Below are 15,990 nucleotides of genomic sequence, written 5' to 3' on the forward strand. Positions count from 1 at the left end.
GTATGTACTGTTCCAGCTCTGGTAACAATTAGCCCTGATTTTCTTCTCCACCAGGTGTTTTAGGGGGCGGAGGAGTCCCCATCTTTGAACACCTAAAATGAAATCCCCGCCTGCTTAGCGCCATGGAGGACCACAGCTGAATAAGGAAGCACAGTCCCCAAGAAACTCGGACACGGACCCATGGCGCTGTTCCTCAGGTGTATGGCTCTGAGATACAAAAGGTCACAGTATTTTGTCCCAATACCTCCACTTCTAAAAACAGTACGGAACCTGTACTAGCCACTGACATCAGATAGTCACAATCCATCTTATAAAGCATTAAATACTCACTTTCGAATGTCTCCTCTCTGTCAAGAGAGCTTTCCTACTATTCTCCCTTTCTGATCCTACACCCTCATGAACTTTTGCCCGCCCCTCATTCCGTGTCCACCCCTTCATTCTTTGCAGCAAGACAACGAACCCCGGGTACTCTGATAAGAAATCCTGCAACATTTCTTTGGGGGCTCATCCGGGGTATCGACGTATTCTAACTGTAAGTAAAGGGCGGTTGGCACCCCCTTTCTTTCCAACCTAAATAAAGTTCTCGAACCAAACAACAGGCACCCGTCCGCCAGTTGAGGGCGAACACAGTGACTGTCATTCTCAAGTCTCAGCTGACAAGCTCCTTGGGTCTCCCCCCCAGCTGATCCCCCAATGCAGTCGGGAACACTGGTGTGGTGGAGCCCCAGTTTCCTTTTGAGAAAACCCTCTGGATGCATGGGACCCAAGGGAGACCAAACAGCAAACGATGGGTCCTGACCCAGGCTATTGTCTGGCGGATGCCTGAAGGCCGTCGGCGAAACCGGATTCCTCACCGCCCCGCTTGGGTAGCTGGTAGAATTCTCTATGGCCAGCCTCTTCCTTTGGGAAATGAGTGGAAAAGCCCAGGACTGATCCCTCGCATATCCTCCCAGGAGTGATCCGGGAGACTTCCAAAGGGTCCTCCCTCACGGGTTCCCAACTGCAGTGGACGGTGGCCCTCTACCTGCTTCCGATTCCGACACTCCGGCCACGGCTCACTGCCCAGGTCTCATTTTTCACCTTTCATTTTCAAACATCTCTTGTGGAGCAGAGAGCAGGACTTGCTTCAACGCCTTCTGGGCTCACCACCCTCCTCCTGCCCCTGATGCCCACGGTGGTGATGGGAGAGAAGACATTTGGCAGGCTCCCACAAGATGCGGATGCGAATAAGAACCAACTGGCTCTGCTTAGTCTACTCAGGACAGGGACTTGAAGGAATATTCCCTAGCAGCTGCCCAAACTCCTCTTGTTTCAGGGAACGTCCCTGTCCTCTCCAGCCCGACATGGACTCCCCATTCCCACAGTGGTGGAAAAAAAATGTGCATCTGCTCACCTGTCCAAGCTGACAGGCTTTCGGACCAGGTGTCCTCTCGTTGTCTGTCCTCTGGGCTTTTATCTGCCTCCAGGCTTCCCGGACGAATCTCACCTCTTCAGCCCTCCCCTCCCTCCCCCTGTTTCTGCACCTCCTTGGGTGCAGCCTACCAACTGTCTCCTATACCTTCCTCGGTGTCCCAGGCGCCACCAGCTCCTCCTCTCACCCTCCTGTCAAGGAGCAAAGAGCACCCACTTGGACTGCCCACTTCAGATCTCCCCACTGGTGCCCCAGATAAAAACTGACAACGGAGAACAAATTGATTGACTTTTAGGTGAATGCAGGTGAAACTCATTCGAGTTTCGACGTTTAGGCTATTTTAAGTTTGTTGGTTTGAGACAGACCTGTTTATCAGTATTAAATATAAAACTTTTTATTCTATCTAGGTTTCCTGGAGGTCAAATAGGTTCATGTTATCTCCATTCCACTTTGTTAGCAAAAAGATGACTAAAATGATGGTAAATTCTGCCTCAAAGTTTTCATGGGTAATTGTTAAGATGCCTTCCAGTCTTTGGTACCCTGAAACTTTTATAAAGTTTTGCTTGCATGATAAATGGGATTCAATTCGTTGGACGTCCAGGTCTTTTCCAAACAGACTGGAGTGCTAAAGCATTGATTACTTAACATAGGTTTGAGCTTCTGACTTCTCATCGCTAAGGCTGATGAGAAAAACTAAGGCTATTTGGGTCTGTTGGTAGACATGCTTTGTGCTTAAGTGGCTCACGAATTTGCCATCCAAAGAATTCTGGTGTGACAGTTCACAATTGGTTACCAAGTTTTCACTGGAGACTATGGTTTCTAAGAGTTAAAATTCCGCTAAATGTAGTTAAGGCTGATGGGAATAAGGAAAGCAACTCAGTACGTAGAAAAGTAGGAGAAGTGTAAGAAAGATAAGGAAAGAAAATACATTTTTATTGGAAGGCAAAATAAAGTAATTTTGTCTGGTTATCTGGAGAGAAATGGCTTGGGACAAAATGTGAATGCAAAGGAAAGTTGTAGAAGGTTTGTGAAGGGAAATCTCTGGAAAGGAATTTTATGTGTGGTCAAGAAGGACTAAGGTTAAAATGAACGGATTTTAAAAGAACACGGGGTTAAGATTAAAACTGACCCTCCCTTGATCCAAAGACTGGAAAACAACGGCGATACCCTCGATACCCTTGGTGCCAGCCTCCAAATGCTCCATGTTTGTTGTGCCCATTTAGCACAGGAATGGACGCCTGTGCCATACGAGGGATGATCATGATATACAAAGGGCTTTTACTGGGATACAAGGGCCATTCTGCTAAACTTAGCCCAGTGTATGCCAAAAATGGATACCCACATGGCTGGAACATATTTATTCGCGCACTGCTGAAAAAGGCAGTGGAACAGACCTCATCTTTAGCCCTTTTAGCCCCCCACAATGGCCGATGATCAATATGTAAATTACTGTTGGGTCAAAATAAAAGTAGTGCACGTTTCCAAAACCAGGAGAGTCTTGCGTGGTCACAGTCCGTACTCCCAAGGTCCCAGGTAGGAGAAATCAGGGAAGGCCAGGTCAGCTCTCGGAAGTAGGATCAAGCCTGGGTAAGAGCAACTACTCCCAGCAGCTCGAGAGACTGACAGGGCTTCTGGCTGCCGATCCCGTAGCCAGCCAAAATGCGGGGTTAGAAGATGAGGTTTCTCCTGGCCAGCTGTAAGGGATGCCTTTTTCTCTTTTTCCTATAGATGGGCAATTCCCTAACCAAGGCCAATACCCCTTTGGGACGCGTTCTGAAAAACTGGGATGACTTTGATCCACAAACCCTGAAGAAGAAGCAACTCAATTTCTTTTTGCCCCGAGGCTTGGCCCCAAGGCAAATTGGAGGAGGAAACCTGGCCGCCAGAGGGAAATACCGATTATAATGCCATCCTACGATTGGACTTGATCTGCAAATGTGAGGGGAAATGGGGAGAAGTCCCTATGTTCAGTGTTTTGGGGGCCTTAAGAGACAATCGAGGTAGATGTCAGGCCAACCCTTTCTGAAGTCCAGTCATCAGGAGGGTAAACAACTGAGGGCCCTTTGCCTGTACCCAAAGCAGACCTAGAGAGGGAGGAAGCGAAGGCTTTCACCTCAGCCTCCGCCTCGGGTCCTCCATCCAAATACCCAGACCTCAAACGTGCACTTCTGCTCCCTGCTGCCCACCTTACCCAGGCCCTCCCCGTAGCGTGGCAGGCGTGTTTCCCCTACAAGAAGCTGGAGCGCCGGAAGGAGAAACCCAGGGAGGCACCACCATGACAAGATTACAAGTACCTTTTTCGCTCTAAGATTTAAGAGGGGCAAAAGGATATCTAGGTACATTTTCTGATGATCTGGATAAGTATATAAAAGGCTTTCCAGAATTCCCTACTGAAGCTCAGGCAGTCCCACCCCAAGATCCTACTTGGGACTATGATAATCGCACTGGGAATGGTGGTACTGCCATTTCTAAGCCTGTACTTTGGAAGGATTAAAAAGAACTAAGGTTAAGCCTTTAAATTATACTAAATGAGCCACTATTATACAGACACCGGATGAAACCCTGGTGGCCTTCCTGGAAAAGTTAAGGGAGGCTCTCATTAAATATAAGGCTATCTCCCCTAAGACCCCTGAGGCAGAGATGATTCTGAAGGACAAATTCATCATTCATTCAATCGACCCCAGATATGTGGAGAAAACTACAAAAGTTGGCTATTGGCTGGGAAGGGACCCTGGAGGAGCTTTTACAAGCTGCCAATTGGGTATATGACAACCAAGATCAAGAGAAAAGTAAGGAACAGGAAAGGAGGCTTAAGAAAAAAATCTAAGGCCTTAGTCTCGGCCTTACATACTATGTCGAACCAGACTTCCCAAGGTCCTGGCACCAAGTGCCATATCCGAGGCCATTCAGGGCGCTGGAAACACAAGTGTTCTCAGAGGGGACAACCGAAGTCGAAACCCCGTGAGCCAGGCCCCTTGTGTGGAGACGGTCACTGGAGATCCGGATGCCCTCGGGGACCTCAGTCTGCAAGGGCTCAGATACCCAGTGTCCCTGAAGGGAGCGGATCGGTCCTGGGGCTCATCACAGTGGCCCCCCTGAACCAACTGTCCACTGAAACCCAGAGCCTCGGGTAACTCTGGAAAACGGAAGGAAAACCGCTGGAGTTCCTTCTTGACACTCAACTGCCTTTTCCGTCCTTTCCCCGGCCAACCATCCAAATGCCGCGTAACTCTTAGAGGCGTCTCCAGAAAACTTATGACTAAATTTTTCTCTCAGCCCCTGGGGTGCATATGGGGAGACTTTTTTTTTCCGCCCTCTTTTTTGATAAAGTCAGAGAGCCCCACTCCCTTGCTAGAAAGGGACATTATGACTGAATTAGGGACGACGGTGCTACTAGCTCCAGGACGGATAAATAATTGTCTGAACTTAGAGTAACCTGGATATTGGAGAGGTAAAGTTAAATAGTCCTCGTGGAGTTTGTTCCTGTGGAAACTGGATGGCCAAAGGAAGATTCGAGGATCGAGAACCAAAAACTAGTTAACTTGCTTAATTATTCTAACCAACAATATCACAAGAACTTGTGGTTACATTTTTTAAAAAATGACCAGACATGTCAGGGACTTTTGGGATGGCTACAATGCATCTTTCCTTTCCATGGTGTGGTCTCCTCCCTAGGAGGCATTGCGTTCGGAATATTAATGCTTGTTAGTCTAATACTCTATGTATGTCATTTGTAGAAGCCGATGATATGCCAGAAAAATAAGACCTCCAAGAAAATTCTGCTAGCCCAGATGTTCCAAACACCCTCCCGTTACCTCGGACCTCTGGATCAACCTCGGAACCTGCCCCTCAATGCCTCCTTTCAGCAGGAGGGAGTTAAGATCAGTCATTGCCCCGATTCCTAATGCAGTTAGAAGTCATGTGTTCAGTGGGAAGACTATGGTAGAAAAAGATACGGTAAGAGAGGCAGAGAGAGAAAGGGTAGGACCTGAGGTCCTGGGTGGGGAAAGACAGATTTTGGAATAACGCTGGGAGTGCGTGACAACAGCAAACCCTCCCCACCCCAGGGGTAAGGTTCCTAAGAATGTAACAGACCCCGCCTACTCCCCTCAGGTTGGACTCAGGAATTTCACAAAAGACCTAAGTGTGAACACAGACCACACCTCACATGATGGAAATGACCCAGCACCTAGTGCTATTAAGCCAAGGAGGAGCCAGGGGGAAGGGGCGGGACAACCAGAACCTTAAAAAACAAGGACCCTTGCCTACAGTCATGGGCATTCACTTTCAAATGTCCCCTCTCTGTAAAGAGAGCTTTCGTACTATTCTTCCTTTCTGATCTTATACTCTAATAAACTTTTACCTGCTGTTAAAAAAAAAAAAAAACCAAACATTAAATATTAGTAGCTTTAAGTTAGTCTGCAAACATTCAGAGCAGAAAGTAAGACTGTGGTCTTTGAATCTAAAATGTAGGACAGAAGGGGCGTCTGGGTGGCTCAGTCAGTTAAGCATCTGACTTCACCTCAGGTCATGATCTCACGGTTCGAGGGTTCGAGCCCTGCGTCGGGCTCTGTGCTGCCAGTTCGGGGCCTGGAGCCTCTTCGGATTCTGTGTCTCCCTCTCTCTCTGCCCCTCCCCCACTCACACTGTCTCTCTCTCAAAAATAAACATTAAGAAAACATCTTAAAATAAAATGTAGGCCATAAAATATTTAAGAAATCTCATCTCCTTTTCCGTTATTTTTTTCATACCACTACATTCTGTTTTCTAACTGACATTTGTTAATAAGGAGTAACTAAAAGTGATTAGCTGTAACAATCGCTTTTATAAAGTGAGAAAAGGTAAACACTGGTTCATTTCAGGGTCAACACATCTTGGCGCTGGTCAGTTTTCTGGGGGGACCCAACTGAAGAGTCACTAAACCGATGACTTTGAAAGTTCTCTCCCACGTGAAGACGCTGATGTGTGACCTGTGTCCTGAAAGGAAATCTCCCAGGTTAACACAACACTGGAATCAAACGGACAAAGTGCTGAGGGTGGGAAAGCCTGATCTCTGAAATTACGGGGTTCCCTTTGGGGGTGAGGCACAGTAGGAAGAGGCAGAAACATTTCAGTCAAGAATTCTCTTCTTTCTCCTATCCTCCCAATATTAACCCAATGTATCTGAGAAACAAGTAAAAAATACATGATGTAAAAGAGGCTTTACCTTAAAAATAGCTTTTCTGTAATAAATTTATTCCAGGTATTAAAAACATCTACATTTCAGAAACTATTATCTATTTAAGAAAGCAGCAGGTTTTAGCCACTAGAGTTTCAGGCAGAACACGTGAGTCCTACACATGCTCACTTGATACAAACAAGCGCACCTAACCACAGCCACTCCATCTGATCTAAACAATTTCACTTCGGTTTGCCAAAACAGTTTATACTTCAATTAAGAGAGCTATTTTAGTGTCAGTTCCATGGTACTTACTAAAGTGTGTCAGGGGGACCAATGATAAGGACTTCCCATCGGTAAAGGTCATTGTCATCTATTAAACCTGCTGAAAAGCCTTCCACTGGATTTTTGTTGAGTTCTGTGGGGGAAGAAAAAAAACTGATCAAAACTTTTAAGCACATAACTTTCACCCAACAGATAAATTACAGAACGTTAATACCATGTTATAAATTCTACGCTATTCGACAGATATACGTGGATCCATCAGCAAAATGCTACCTGACGGCCAAAACGTTTCCATTTCTGTAGCACAAGGAGGCCCACAGGGAAGCAAACATGACCCCCTTCCAAACCTCTTATTCCCGCCCTGGACTCCAGCTAGGTTCTCACCCTCTAGGTAACCCTACAGTGGTAGACAGAACTTGTAAAGACACAGGCATCCAGGCCCACCCTCACGGATCCCGGCTCAGGGGGAAGTCGAATCAGGCTTCCACTGTGGTCTTTAGGGTGCCCTATTAGAAGCACCAACAGAGGACCTCACCCGGTTCACTGGAATCCCTGAGCTTAGCCAACCCTCATGTACACCATTCCTGTGGCCCAGCAGACTCAGCATGCAAAGAGCAAAGACCCCACGTGTCTGGTTTGTGTCACCCCTTTGGCAAGCCAGAACTTCTGGCACAGAGGAGTGGTCTCACAACAAGAGCTGGGGCCCTACAGAAATGGCAGTGGCATTGTGAGATTCTTCTCTTCCAGAAAGAGTGCTCTGGCCTGGAGAGAGGATGACGGAAGCGAAGGACTAGGGAGGCCAGAGGACGCAGGCCAAGAAGGGAACTTAGTGGGCCAAGTGAGGAGGAATCCACAGTCTGATGGTTCCTGGAGACACCGGGCTTCATAATGACCTACTGATGGTATATATTATGTACGAATTTTCAACAGCTTTAACGAGGTATAACTGACATTCGATAGGAATGCACATTCATAAATTGTAAAATTTGACACACACTGATACACCTACATGCCTATGAAGCAGTCAACACAATCCTGGCAGTAAATATCCACATACACTGTATATAGAAATCACCAATGGAGAGCTCAGACGGGGAGCACGGACTGGCTCTGAGAAGTGGCAGCCAAGCCCTCGTGAGAGAACAGGTGGGAAGGGATGTGCTGGGGGCCTGAACAGGTGTTCTGCCATCAGACTCAAGAGTTCAGCCTGATGGTAAAAGAAAGCGTAATACAACCAGAATGCTATACACGAGACTGAACAGTGTGTCAGTAACCAAGACCTCAAATTGTGAAGGAATTAAGGAGGTGGTGTTATTTCAACAGCTAGGATCTAACACCCCAACGCACCAGTGAAACACAGAGCCAAAAGTCACATTTTATTTATATTTAAATATGAATGGAGGCACCTGGGTAGCCCAATAGATTCAGTGCCCAACTCTTGATCTCAGCGCAGGTCTTGATCTCAGGGTCATGAGTTCAAGCCCTGCACGGGGCTCCATGCTGGGCATGAAGCCTACTTTAAAAGGGGGGGAGGGGAGGGGTAGCGTGCCTGGGTGGCTCAGTCAGTTGGGCATCTGACTCCTGATTTCGGCTTAGGTCATGATCCCAGGGTCGTAGGACTGAGTTTTGTGCTGAACTCTACGCTGAGCATGGGGCCTCCTTAAGATTCTCGCTCCCTCTGCACCTTCCCCACACACACGAGCTCAGTCACTCTCACCCTCTCTAAAAACAATTATTTACTCAAAATTTGAAAGATTTTTTCATAAGCCTAAATTTTTGCCTAAAAGGCCAAGTAGACTTATCTAAAGTTTTAAATCGTACTATATCTCAAACCAAAGAAATGTATGCTTACTTTAAAAAAAAATTTTTTTTTAACGTTTATTTATTTTTTCAACGTTTATTTATTTTTGGGACAGACAGAGACAGAGCATGAACAGGGGAGGGGCAGAGAGAGAGGGAGACACAGAATCGGAAACAGGCTCCAGGCTCCGAGCCATCAGCCCAGAGCCTGACGCGGGGCTCGAACTCCCGGACCGCGAGATCGTGACCTGGCTGAAGTCGGACGCTTAACCGACTGCGCCACCCAGGCGCCCCTAACGTTTATTTACTTTTGAGAGAGACAAGAGAGGCAGAGTGCAAGCAGGGGAGGGGCAGAGAGAGAGGGAGACACAGAGTCTGAAGAGGGCTCCAGGCTCCAAGCTGTCAGCACAGAGCCCGACGTGTAGCTCGAACCCACAAGCTGTGAGATCATGCCCTGAGCCAAAGTTGGACGCTCAACAGACTGAGCCACCAGGAGACCCTGTACATTTACTTTTAAACAGCTATTTTAAGGCTTTTTTTTTTAATTTTTTTTTTTAACATTTATTTATTTTTGAGACAGAGAGAGACAGAGCATCAATGGGGGAGGGGCAGAGAGAGAGGGAGACAGAATCGGAAGCAGGCTCCAGGCTCTGAGCCATCAGCCCAGAGCCTGACGCGGGGCTCAAACTCACGGACCATGAGATCGTGACCTGAGCTGAAGTCGGCCGCTCAACCAACTGAGCCACCCAGGCGCCCCTAAGGCTTTTTTTTTTTTAAGAAAGATACTGAAAATGGAGAGGCCTGAGGCAGGAACTGCATTTTGTTTGTGTGTGTGAGCACTCACTCAGCGTCCACACTGTTGCAGACATGCTGGGGCAGTGACCGCTGGGGGGCGGGGGGGGGACAGTCTGAGGTAAGGGCAGTCACGGTCTTTTCCTGGACAAACACTGTATTTCTCAGACCATTTTCTTCAACACTGTTTTCAAGTCTTGTGGAAGATTCTACAGTTTATCCAGAAACCATACTCTTGCTGCATTTTCCATGTTTTATAAATGGAGGTGGGTAAGCTCTGAAGTCAGCATCTGTGGTCAAAATTACCCTTGAGACTTTGCTTTCGGGTCCCATGAAGTACATCACTGCTTCTCACTCCGGTCAATGCATCACAATTTCTAAAACTCTTCTGCACGCTCTCTCCGCGCTTTTCTTCTACAGGAGCGGTTATGTCCACTGTCTGTCTCAGGTGAGTAAGGCTGAAGCAACGGCGAAGAGGACCACTGTCTCACTTCTGGCCTGGCTTCTGCCCCTAGTGTGGGCCTCCAGGACCCAGACCCATGGGTATTTGACAGGCTCTGTCACACACCTTTACGAATGCTGCCTTCTTCCACCAGGCCTTCCCTAAATAATTTAGCAAATAATCTTCTTCCGGCTTCTGCTAAGTTCCCAGTAATGCTACTTTTAGTCGGCACTACGTCGCCTGTCGCTCGACCGCCAGCCCCTGCTTCCCACGGAGGTAAGCGGGCACAGCAGATCACAGCAGGTGTGCCTGACTGGCACAGTCACTAGGCGGGGCAGGGAGGACACGTGGTCATCGTGAAGATACAGAAAAGGCTTCAAAAAGGAGAGGAGACATCTCGAATGGGACACAGGCTGCAGGCTGAGACAGGGGGGCCCGTACACACCCAGAGGTGGGTAGACGGCTACAGCAAAGGGGGGCAGACGGGGAGCAGAAGAAGGTCGGAGGCTAGGCAGCGAAGGGTCTCGTGGGCCCTGGAGCCAGAGGGCAAAGGCAGGCATTAGGAGGTGTGTGTTTTGTTTTTAAAACAATGAAGTGACCATAAGATTCACATTTTCAAAAACGAATGGTGCCAAGTGTGAAAGATGACCCAGAATAAGGCTGTAGTGGTGACGAAGAAACCAAACAAAAAGCAAATCACAAAAGTAACCCTGGAAAGTGTGCCGGGAGATGCCGGCAGGAATAACGATGGAAAACAGGGCTTTTAGCAGAAAGAATCAATCAACCCAATTTGGTGACGTGGGGAATGAAATAACATGTCAAAAACGACACAGAACCCCTCAGAGAGTTAAACACAGAGTCGTCGAATACCCCAAGACACCCAGGGTCACGTACTGGACGCGGCTCCGAGGGCAGAGACGGCAGGTCCACAGAGACAACAGAATGGGGGCGGGGGAGGGGGGGCAGGGGGTGTGCGCGAGGGGCGTTCGCGGGGCACAAGCACCGTTCTGAGCTAGAGAGACGCGGCCTGCGCCAGCACTGCGAGCACGCCGAGGACACTGAACCTCACAACAGCTAACTGCGTGTTACCCGACGTCCGTCACTTTTTAAAAGCAACAAACGGGCTTCTCTGCAGAGCAAGTGGGTCGAGAAGTCTGTTCATTCTCAGAAATGGGACGTCGAGGAACGAGACAGAGACGCTGAAGACCCGTGAAACCCCGCTTTCTGTTCCTCTTCCCGCTCCTGTTCCTGCTAGGACCTGCACCCCCTCTCTCCACAAGCCTCAGCATGCAGTGTACGTCCTCCTCGTAGGGGACAAGGAGTCAGGGACTTCTCAGAACAGGTCACACGGAAGGAAGGACCGGGGGAGAACGACCAGAGGAAGCCATCTACGCGTACCCCAGACCATAGCCGCTGCTCTGGGGAGTAACACCCGGGCCCGGTCTTTGCTCCAACCTGCTGCCCCATGCCTGACAGGGCACGTGCACCAGACCACAATCCTCAGTAACAACCCCTCGGCCCCGAACAAAGACGGGATGCCCTCTCCTTTCCTTTCTGAGTCTCCCAGACACTGTGCCTGCACCTGCCTACTGTCTGTAGCTTCAAAACTCTGCCGTCCCTCCTGCCGGCTCACGTTTGACTTGGATGCCGGGCAGCCAGGGACCCTCTGGGCCCCCAGACTCGTCCTGCCAGCATCAGGAAGTTGTGTTAATTTGAGGGGCGAGGGAAAGAAATGATGATAGGATTCATTTGAAAAACATACGGCCACAAGTATGTTTTGTTTTATTTTAATTCTTAGCTAAAGAGAGAGACTTGGGGGTTATCAGAATATTATTGATAACGTAAGTCATAAGACTGATGGTATCACCCATGGGTGAGCCTAAGTGTGAACCCTATGTAGAAGACCTAACTGAATACCACTATTGTGAGGATTAAAAAAAAAAAAAAAAAAAAAAAAAAGAGGCCACAAAAGTGACTAAGAAGGGGAAGACAGAGAAGTAGGAAGAACCCCAAGAAAAAGCTTTATCAAAGAAGCCAAAGGAGAAAGTTGCCCATAATAAATACACACTACACAGGAAACAGGAGGTCTAAACCTGGGGTGCCTCAGTGGCTCAGTCCGTTAAGCATCGGACTTTGGCTCAGGTCATGTTCTCAGGTTCACGGGTTCATGGATTCATGGGTTCCAGCCCCGCATCAGGCTCTGTGCTGACAGCTCGGAGCCTGGAGCCTGCTTCAGGTTCCGTGTCTCCCTCTCTCTCTCTGCCCCTCCCACACTCGCACGGTCTCTCTCTGTCTCTCTCTCAAATAAATATTTTTTTTAATTAAAAATTAATAAAATAAAATAAATCCACTGGGTTCAGTAAAAAGAAGGTCAAGGGTGCCTCAGGCGTAACTGGTTTCAGTATAATGGTAGCATGTGGGCCAGGCAAACAACACCGAGTTGACAAAAAGAAGGTGAAGGAGAAAAATACAAGTGGAAACTTTCTCTAGAAGTCCAAAAGTCTGTGGATGGAAAAGTGTAGTAGCCATGCAGAGATAAAAGCCCAGCAAGCTTTTTAATGGGAAAGGCCAAAGAAAGAGGTTTCAACACCCTATCTGTGTGGACAGGGATACGTCTTCACACTACATTCAAATCCAGATGGACTACAAGATATAAATAACCAACAAAACTTAAAGAAAATAAAGAATTTTGTTACATAATCTTGGGTTGGAGGTGGCTCAGGAAGGCCAAAAAACTCAACAAATTATACTACGCCAAGTATTTTAAATCCAGCACAATAAAGCCTCAATACACAGGCCAGAACAGAGAGACTATTTTCAACATTACAGGTAAAAGGCTAATGTTCCGAATACAAACGAAAGGGCAACACACAAAGGGTACCAGTACGTGGCAGGAAGGACACAGCTAAGAACACAAAACTCTGGCTGGCGGAAGACACACACTTCGCAGAAGTGCCCGTGGTTGGGTTTCTGCCTGAATCAGAGAAGTTTTCGAGGGGGCAAACATGGAAATTTATCCTTCTGAACGTTACCTGGACACAATGAGTTGGAAAGAGCTCTCTTTCCCACAAATCATGAATATGGAAGCAAAATTTTAAAGTTCTAATAAAACAGGCAAAACTAATGATTAGTATCTGAAATCAGGACACTAGTTGTCTTTTTTTCTCTCTCTCTCTTTCTTTTGCAAGGGGAATGAGGGTAGCAGTCGGGGAGAGTTTCAGGGGTCCTGGTAATGGCACGCTGTACAAAGTACGTATGTACTTTCCTATGCTTCACCTTTTAAAACTCAGTAAATCCTGGAGTGTCCCACTGCTGTTAAATGAGAGCTATGTACACCTGTGGTGAGTCTGGAAATCACTGTGGGCCAGAGTGGTCTACAAAAAATGAACAAAAAGCAAACCAAGGCTTTGGGAAAAAGGATTTGCGTAGGCAGAAGTCTGGGAACTGATGCACGAGCAGACTTTTATGACAGAGTCATTATTCAAGGATAAAACTAAAGGAGAATGGGGAGAGCACACGAAGACTAAAAAACTCTAGGAGCACCTGGCTGCTCAGTCAGTTGTGCTTCTGACTCTTGATCTTGACTCGGGTCAGGATCTCACGGTTCGTGAGTTCGAGCCCCATGTCGGGCTCTGTGCTGACAGCGTGGGGCCTGCTTGGGATTCTCTGTCTGCCTCTCTCTCAAAGTAAAATAACTATTAAAATAAAAATACAAATGCAAACTCTATAGTACTGAATTCAAATTGCAAGTTTCAGTACTTTAAAAAAATTCTGAGTTCTGTCCACGGAAAAGGTCTAGGAAAAACGACCAACCCGGTACAAATGTGCATCCCTACTGCTCAGGGTATGGCTCCAAACAGGATGTACCACCCACAGGGAGCGGGAATCTCCAGAGAAACGGCTGAGTTCAGGTCTGGGGCAGGACATGTTCTAGGTTCATCTCATACTTACTAAATAAAAAGGAAGCTGTCAAGGGGCGCCTGGGTGGCTCAGGCGGTTAAGCGTCCGACTTCGGCCCAGGTCATGATCTCACGGTTCATGGGTTCAAGCCCTGCGTCAACCTCTATGCTGACAGCCCAGAGCCTGGAGCCTGCTTCAGATTCTATGTTTTCCTCTCTCTCTCTGCCCCTCACCTGGCTCATGCTCAGTCTCTCTTTGTCTCTCAAAAATAAACATTAAAAAAAAATGTAAAAAAAGGGGCACATGGGCGGCTCAGCGGGTTAAGCGTCCGACTCCGGCTCAGGTCATGATCTCACGGTTCATGAGTTCGAGCCCCATGCCAGGCTCTGTGCTGACAGCTCAGAACCTGGAGCCTGCTTCAGATTCTGTGTCTCCCTCTCTCTCTCTGCCCCTCACCTGTTCGTGCTCGGTCTCTCTGTGTCTCTCAAAAATAAACATTTAAAAAAAAAATTAAAAAGAAAAAAGAAAGACAACCAGATATTATGTGTCTCCTGATAAGCAAACCATTCAGGAATGTTCGCCTCACTTACCAGCCTGAGCTCGTCCACACCCCCAGACACAATCACCAATTTACAGAACACATGGAGAAATATGGTTACGGACACCCAAGGACACACATGACCATCAGAGACCACATTGCAGGGCCTGGAAACTCAATAAACACACCATGAGGGAAACAAAAGAAAGAACTGAACTCAAACTTAAAAAAATTTGCAAATTTACTTAAAACAAGTAAAAATTTGAAGACTAACTGGACATTAGACAATAGTAAGACGTTACTATCACATTAATAATATTAAATAATTATTGATCTTTTAATGTGGTAATGGTAATCTGCTAGCCCTTTAAACCCCATTTTTAGAGATATATTATGGGATATTTACAGACAAATGATGAATGATGTATGATGTTTATGAAGTGCTTCAAAATCACAGGGGATGGATAAAACGTGACTTCTCACAACCTTGTAACTGTTGAGGCTATGTGAGTCCATGGAGATTCACTGTACCCATCAGTTTACTTTAGCATTAATATATGTTTACAATTTCTCTTAGTAAGCTAAAAAAAAAATGCTAAAAAGGCAGTTATTGTACTCTAAAATAATGTTTTATCATTTCTTTTATCAATCACATGAAAATAAACCTTCACTGAGCCTCTGCAAAAATACGAGGTCAACATTCAAAGACCCAACTATACATTTTATACTTGACTCTCAGGGCAATGCGCTGCTTTCACTGTAATCCACTTTGCCAAGCCCAACGGTTGACTAAACCTACGGCTAACAAAGCCAAACACAAACTGGTACTGAGAGCCCAGCACGGATTCTCCTTGAAGTCGGGCTGGCTGTGGCATCCTGCTCCAGGGAATGTGTGCTCCCGTCACACCTCAAATAGCTGTGAGGTGCATTTCTATGAAGTGATGATTTCTACACTGGCTTCATTTTGAACCTTGGAAATCACCAACAGAACCTTTATCCAGATACTAAGTATCAACATGGTTTGTTTAAATAGTTTTGACCTTATTATAAGAATAAACGGCCATATTAATTTTAAAAATTTAGATCAGTGCAAACCAAGTCACTTAAAATTAACAGAGAAAACATTCATTTCCTCCAAGTTTCCATCAGTTAATCAATATTGACAAGGGTAACGTATTAGCAAAAAACTGCAACAGTTTGTTTACGTTTTGTCTAGATTTTAAGAGGCATCAAGTTAATCATCTTTACAGATTTGGGGCAAACTTTAAGTTTGCTTATTAAAATGAGATTTTTTTTTTCTTTACACCATGCCATGGGCTACAGAGCTAGGTGATTTCCTAACCCCAAACATTTCCAACCACTTTCTTTTGCCACGTTTCAAAAACAAGGAATAGGGAGCAGAGAAGCAAAACAAGCCTGAGATCACATCTCTCGCAAAGATGTTGCCAATGTGTTTCCAAAAAGATGCGCTTGGAGAATTCTGGACCACATTCCTGGAACAACACTCGAGGAAGCTCGGCTACCTGCAGTACTGCCCCTCGACATCTTCCTCACACACTCAGCTAAGCTTTCTTGAACACGGGGTCCTAAGCAGATCGCTGCTTGTGCTTAGACCAAGAACAGCAGTGGCCTCACACATCTCGGACGGGATCTGCCACCCTCAC

The 15,990-nt window shown here is 46.8% G+C and overlaps 1 protein-coding gene across 2 annotated transcripts in view; it reads right to left on the reverse strand.

Moving 5' to 3' along the window:
- UBE2G1 (ubiquitin conjugating enzyme E2 G1) overlaps positions 1-15,990 on the reverse strand; it is a 110,044-nt gene that overhangs the window by 31,062 nt on the left and 62,992 nt on the right. For both annotated transcript variants that reach the window (XM_086685623.1, XM_086685624.1), the window contains exon 2: positions 6,885-6,987. In XM_086685623.1, the coding sequence (XP_086541749.1) occupies positions 6,885-6,987 (103 nt within the window). The remainder of the gene's footprint in view (positions 1-6,884; positions 6,988-15,990) is intronic.

This window comes from Puma concolor, chromosome E1 (assembly GCF_028749965.1).
Source record: "Puma concolor isolate L17-30 chromosome E1, mPumCon1.1.hap2, whole genome shotgun sequence".
In the NCBI taxonomy this organism is placed as follows: Eukaryota; Metazoa; Chordata; class Mammalia; order Carnivora; family Felidae; genus Puma; species Puma concolor.